At 38.1% G+C, this 7,138-nt stretch overlaps 1 protein-coding gene across 1 annotated transcript; it reads right to left on the minus strand.

Moving 5' to 3' along the window:
- Window positions 1-3,614: 3,614 nt before the first annotated feature.
- On the minus strand, window positions 3,615-6,526 carry LOC106944917 (transcription factor jun-D). Its single transcript, XM_015028251.1, has one exon. The coding sequence runs from the start codon at window positions 6,180-6,182 to the stop codon at window positions 5,361-5,363; it is 822 nt and encodes a 273-aa protein (XP_014883737.1). The 5' UTR covers window positions 6,183-6,526; the 3' UTR covers window positions 3,615-5,360.
- Window positions 6,527-7,138: the final 612 nt, after the last annotated feature.

A 7,138-nucleotide genomic window follows, 5' to 3' on the forward strand; every position in this document is an offset into this window, starting at 1 on the left:
GTCTGGTTTAGAAATAAAAAATAACTTTCAAGTATATTTTCAGCAAGATATAGAAGCTTATTTTAAGTAAATAATTCCTTAATATTAATTTTTTAAAAAGTGCTACTTCCACAGGAAGATTATTTCATATATAATCAGGAAAATGTCTTGTTATAAATACAATAACCTGCCAGTGGAGCTAGTACTCTTACCAATATCAACCAATTAATGACATAAATCAAGCTACTGTATCTTCCTGAAAAGTTACTTGTAAATTAGTTTTATTTTATTTCATGTGTACCAAGATATTTGCTCTAGAAAATAGGCAAAAAATACTTGGTAAGATTTTGTGTTTTTGCGGTGTTTGTGCTTATGTATGTTGCATTCATTGATTAGTAAATAGCTGGTAATTTTCATTTTGAGCTGTAAAGATTGATCAAATGCAAAAATGGTTAATTTGTCGATCATAAAATCATGGATTATTTACTAAATATTCTTGTTGCTGATCAAACTAAACCAGAAAATTGCAAAAAGGCTCCAGTTGGTTTCGTTTTCATAAAGTGATTGTGAAAAAATATATTTTGCAGCAAAAAACATGATATTGAAAAGCTTGTTGCACATTTTAATGCCAACAGTTGTGAATTAGGTTGAACTTCAGCAGTCTGGGCAGGTATCAAACCCTTTTTTTTTCCTTTACAAATTTTATATGCTGACTCAATTCAAGCATTTAATGGCTCGTTTTCAAGCAGCATGGCTTGAACACCTGCGGTAACTCAAACGATCCTTTTCCGCAGCAACAAGCAGCATTTCTGCTGAAACTGTGTCAGAGTTTGCTTTGCAGAGCAGCTTGACTCGTCTGTTGCAGGCTGCCGTGTAAATGTTGGTTTATTTTTGTTTGAGAAGATCTCAGTTCCAGCTGGTTGAACGTTGGGAAGCATTTAAGAGCTGGAGGAAGGGCAGGCGGCTTGAGCTGTCCGAAAAAAAGAAAAAAAATCACCTGTTCAAAAAGTCAACACAGCCGCGCTTTTATGGGGACGCCCTTCCTCAGAACATATTTACTCTTGTTTTACTGCATTTTCCAAAGCTGAAACTGGTTTCCCTCATTTAATGGAGCGCTGTAGATGTGGCTTGGTGTTTTTGCTCCACAAAGCGGGACGAAGATTGATAGACGTGTTTAATGAGGAAAACAAATAAAAGATGACTAAGACTGCAAAAAAAAAACCACTATGAAAAATCTGTACTATTAAAATGAACTTAGTGTTTTTATCTTACTTTAAGTGCATCTAAAATGAGAATGAGTCCCCAGCCAGAGTTCAGTGATTTTTCTCCCTGTGAATATTTTACTTCTTACTGATTGTGACTGTTTTGAGTAAAATCCAAACTGATAAACTGTTCTCCTTTCTAATACGTCTTCCTCTCCGTCTAACCCTGTAAATACTGTACCTCTCAGTCATACGTGTGGATTGTGTTGTCTCAGGCTTGCATCCAAACAACAACAGAAGAAAAAGACCTGAAAACCCTAAAAAGAGCCATGTTGCACTGCATCTGCATACATTTCTAGGCCTACTTGTGAATGAATGTGTCACTCAGCTATGAAGCAATACACTCTGCAGCAGAAAAACACAAAGCGCCATCCAGCTTGGTAGAGGTTGCCGACTGTAGATCTTCTACTAGCACGCAGGAACGTGTTTGTTTTTCTTTTTGGTCTTGTGTCACTGCCTCTTCAGATCCCTTCAGTTTGGGCCATTAAAGTGAGAGAATATGCTGTGGATGTTTTTATCTGTACTTTGTGGTAAAACAATAAAAAGAAATGACTAAAAAAAGCACTTGCTTGTTGATTTTACAAACCAACATTGAGTGGATTTATACCTGAACAGTGAAAGAAACAGATTAGTAAAACATTTTCTGATTATTTACTTTGATTTCACACCTTTAAAGAATAAATCATATGCAGAATTCAGCCTAAAAATGTTAGTGTTTTAAAACAGTTGTTTTGACTCACAATTCACATCCCCCAAAAATATTTGGTGACTTTTAATCTATTCATACACTAAGTAATTAAGTTGATGGTTAACATCAGTCCACCAGCTTCTGTACAGTAGATAAAATACAATTAATAACCCTAAACAAATTACAGAGCAATAGCTCCCAATGAGCAGTTAGCAGCAGTTAGCAGTAGTAAAATTAAACATGGCTCAAATGCACAACATTCATATTGATAACAGATAAAAACATATTCAAAACATAACAAAATTACTCATGAGACACTGTATACGAATACATTTGACTAAAATATAATAATTGTAAAGAAAACGCCACATAATTGTAAAAAAAAACAGTAACAGAAAAAGAGGGATGAGCTGTCCGTTACTGGTTGCTATGGTAACCGTCAAGCGAAGCGTCACCGAACTTAAAACGCCAATAAATGTCTGAAGAAACAACATCTTTACTAAACAAAATAAATTAAAAGAATAAATAAACAAATCTTGACAAACTTCACATCTATAATATTATTAAGATAAAACCCTGGTGTACATATATATGTCTTAGTGCACTGGAAATAAGACAAAACTAACTTATAAGTAACTTTAAATGCAGGAGCGAGTTAGGATTGTGTTGTTTTTTCTTTTAATAATCTTGGCAGTTATTTTCTGATTTCCATCATAATTATTTTCCTTTTCTCTAATATTGTAACAGGATTTACATTTAAAATAAACACATCATCAAAGGTGAACATTTTTAAACATTAAATGCTTAATGTTCTTTTCCTTTGTCAATTTAAATAGGTCTCACATCTGAAAATTTCACAAAGTTTTTGTTCTATATTTTACCTTTATTTAACCAGGAATGTTCCATTGAGATTAAAAACCTCTTTTTCAAGTGCTATCTATTCACGCTTAGTGCTAAATCTAAAATAAGCTCAATATTAAACAAATCAATTATCTTTAATCCATGAAATATCAATTTAACAGATGAGAAAATAGTTTATGTAAAAGAGGGTGAAGATTTATTTTTCATCCCTAATTCAAATATAGAAAAACAGTGCTTGATTAAAAATATATATTTTTTATGAATTGGATTACCTCTTTAATCAAATTAATCCCTCCCTGCTGTTTTGCGTAATAACATTTCGATAAATTAGTCTAATTAAATCTTTTGTCATTTTGTAGTTTCAACATTCAGCCACCAGAGGGAGTAATACGCCTATCTGAAAATGAAGTGTGAATTTTTCAGAAATATTACATAATGTAGATTTTACTAATTAAGGATTCATTAAAGGAGCAGCCATTATCTGAACAATGATCAGGAGTAATAAGTGTCCAAATATTAGGATTTTACAAGTCAGTCAGTTTGTGCTTTAAACATAATGATTTTAATAGGAGTTAAATGTGTTTTTACATGAAGATGCACCATTTAAGTTTTTTTTAATTTTCACTGATGTCTGGTCTACCGATTTTATTTATTCTCATAAAAGAGAAAACAGAATATGAAGAAATGTTAATGTCATTTCCGTGTATATATCAGTTTTTTCATTAGCATCAAAAAGTAAAACACCAGTTATATTGTTCATATTAATTGTCAAACACGTATTTCAGTCAACAAAATGTTAAAAAATGACCAAACACGGAGCAAAATGTTGATTGCTGAGCAGCATTTTAATTGAAAACACGACAGCATCAGGCCAAAACTAACCGTAAGCTACAGGTGATAGCAACAGAAAGGTTACGGCTTTTCACATTAATTTTTAACAGAAACACGCTGAAATACAGACACGCCCAAGTAAAAAAATAGACAAAATACACACGTGTAAAGGTAAATAAGATAAAAACAGAGAAACTTGTGCCCCATTCCACACAGCTGAGGGCAACATTCGAGTTTGTCCAATACATGCAAACATTTCCCTACAGAAATACAGAGTAAATAGATTATATACTGAGATTATCTCATACCAACCGAAAGTTTTTTTTTCCTACAACCACCTCCTTTATGAGGGTAAATGTGCATAATCGTGTAGAAATATCCATTTCGTCCAGCTTTGAGACTGTATACAGCCAAAGTAAACACTTTAAAGAACTGGAAACTATTAAAAGATTCCCCTTTCTCCCACTAGCAAACACACATACGAGGTAGAACAGGATTCCAAATTAGGCAGAAGGCATCTTCGTTCTGGTTGGAACCTAATAAATTAGTCCTTTAATTACGGATATGTACTTAAAGAAAAAGCTAGGGATAACATTATTCCCTTTTGTTTGGTCAATAACACTGTTAAAGTTCATTTTGTTGAGTTATTTTCTACCTCGTATGCTTACGTTTCACCAATCCTACGTAGCATTAGTGATTAGCCCAAGTGGAATTTGGTTCAGATGCCGACTTCCTGTTACGCCCACCAGGAAACACTAAGAGTTCCCATTCAGATTTGGTTTAATATCAGAAATAAAGGGCTAAAGCTTAAAAGCAACCACAGAAATTTTGCTTAAATTCATTAGCAAACAGTTACTCTGTGCATGAAATGTGAGCCCACCTCAGACACAAACAATAGAAAAGCTTAACCTGGTAGATTTAAAGCTGCAGTATGCAGCTTTTGAAACAAATGGGTTTTTTTGTGTTTTTTGTTTACATATTTGTTAAAACTGTTACCATGTTGTTACAGTTTGGTATAAGACAGATAAGCTGTAAAAAGATCCTCCCTGTCCTACTATTGCTGTCTCTCCTCTTCCGTCCAAAAGCAACCAATTGGAGCCAGGAGGAGGGTCTTAGCGCTGACAATCAACCTTATGTATTCACTAATGGAAGTGAAGCAACTTATTGTTACAAAAAAAACTGTTTATCAGCCCTCTTAACTAACTTGAGCATTTACAACAGGCTATGCTAACTGCCGTGTATGGAGGGTGATTGACTGCGCTAAAACCCACCTCTTGGCTCTGATTGGTTGTTTCTAGGAGCTCAATTTTTTCTGATTACCTGGGTCATACCATACTCTCATGACATAGTGACAGCTTTATCAAATATGTAAAAGTAATTATTTTATAAAAATTTATACTGCAGCTTTAAGTAGTGAATATGTTAATAATTTCTTTGTGTATTTACAACTAGAACATTAGCCAGTTCCTTTGAGTCTCAAATTAAATTTTACACCATCTGAAATATTTAAAATGAGTCAACTCACAATAAACAGACTCACAAATTTAAGACTTATAGGTTAAGTGTTCTTTAACAGCTGCTTGATTCGCATTGCCTCGGGCCGGCTCAGTGATGGCCGGCTGACGTCGCCTGGCAGAATGGGGCGCATCATCGGGGGCTACATACGATACAGAAGAACCAACACGTTTAAAGTCTGTGGAGCTTATTAGTTGTTCGGCGGTTCCGGTCTGGTTCTGCCGTCAGTGGACCTGGACTTCGTGTGGCAACATCTGGCAGCCGCTGTTGACGTGGGTGAGGACCTTCTGCTTTAACTGGGCCACCTGCTCTCTCAGCAGGCTGGCGGTGGAAGCCAGGTCGGTGTTCTGGGTTTTCAGCGTCTTCACCTTGTCCTCCAGCCGTGAGATCCGCTCCAGTTTGCGCCTCCGACATTTGGAGGCGGCGATCCGGTTTCTGAGCCGCTTCCGCTCGGCTTTGATCCGCTCCTGCGAGTCCATGTCGACGGGAGAGAGCGGCGGGCTCTCCCCGAAGCTCTGGACGTCGGGTACCGTCTGGGGCTCCTCCTTCGGCGGCTGGACCCGGGAGAGCTCCGGCTGGAGCGGGGCTGCCCCCAGGTGATGTGACGGAGGGGGCGGGAAGGGAACAGTGTCCGTGGAGTAGTTGACAGTGGTTCCCAGCGGCCCACTGCCGTAGCTGTTCAGGTTCGTGTACACCGGTAGGTCCGGCTGTATGGTCACCGGGGGAATGTTCGCCCCGAGGTCCAGGCTGCCGTTAGCCGGAGCAGTTCCGTTCAGCTGGTTCTGCTTGTGTAGGTCCTCCAGCGCCTTCACGAACCCCTCGGCGAACTCCTGCTCGTCCGTCACTGTCTTCGGGTAGAGGAACTGGGAGCTGGTCGGCGTCGTGGTGACCAGTCCGTTGGACTGGATGATGAGCCTCTCCAGCTCAGGAGACGCCAGCTTGAGCAGACCCAGATCGGGGGAGTTGAGGAGGCTCTCGGCGTCGCGGAGATGCGGTTTGAGGTCTGCGTCGTCCACCAGGGTCAGATTGATGTCCTTCTTCATCATTATTTCCGAGTGTTCGCTGATAATGGTAGCCTGCTCGACGCTTCTTCAGAGCGGTGTCCTGTCCATACCCTCAGAAATGACCTGCGGTGTGAGATATATCTGCGGGTAAATGTCTGTTTTGCCTCGCTGAGCCTGGAGCTGCCGTCAGCCCGATCAACTGTAGCAGAATGTTCGCTGCTCGCTCCGCCTCGAGCGTTTTTACACGGTTACGTTCCATTATGTCACGTCACGGCACGCGCATTGGACAAAAATTACCTTCTCCCCACAACGTTATTTGACTACAGACAGAAACAGCCTAAACAGAGAAGGAAAAACGACAGAGGTCTCACTCTGGAGGTATTTTCAAAAACCAGACAATAGTTGGCGGGTTTTTCGGGTGTGTTTTATATGTTTTTACACCTCTTCTTATGGTACAGAGTGCCTGTACAGTGGGATGCACAATTAATATTTTTATTTCATTTTTAAAATTATTTCACATCAGCATCACAGGATAGTGTCAGTGTTTTTGCGATTAAAAAGAAAAAGCAGAAAAGGTTTAGTTTGGCTTAGTGTCAGACAGTGAGAAAAACAATAATAGTGTATGTCTACTGCATATTGTTGTTATTTATATTACTATCTGAACTGGTTAGTTCAGTTCAGATGATTGTCCCCAAAGGGCAACTAGCTGCTCAGTCAGTTGCACACATTAAAACATGCAAACTCATCAATAGTCTTCTTACTGATTTTTCCTTTTAATGTTGTCTTACATCCCGTTGAATGTTCACTGTTCATTTTCAAACACTGCAGCCTATGTTAAATTTACTCATTTAAATTTTAAACCTTTAAAAAAAATCCTATAATTTTTATTGTTTTGGTATGCTGTTGAGCTTCCCTATTATTATCATCCTAGATTTAAATATCAAAGAATGTTGGGTAACACTTTATTTGAAGGGGTGTGCATAAGACTGGCATAACAC

Source organism: Poecilia latipinna, unplaced genomic scaffold, assembly GCF_001443285.1.
Source record: "Poecilia latipinna isolate Pla-1442-1.1 unplaced genomic scaffold, P_latipinna-1.0 Scaffold118, whole genome shotgun sequence".
NCBI classification, from domain to species: domain Eukaryota; kingdom Metazoa; phylum Chordata; class Actinopteri; order Cyprinodontiformes; family Poeciliidae; genus Poecilia; species Poecilia latipinna.

What these genes read in the sequence shown, in the direction of transcription:
- LOC106944917 (XM_015028251.1), bottom strand. Translation starts at nt 6,182, where the DNA reads ATGATGAAGAAGGACATCAATCTGACCCTGGTGGACGACGCAGACCTC.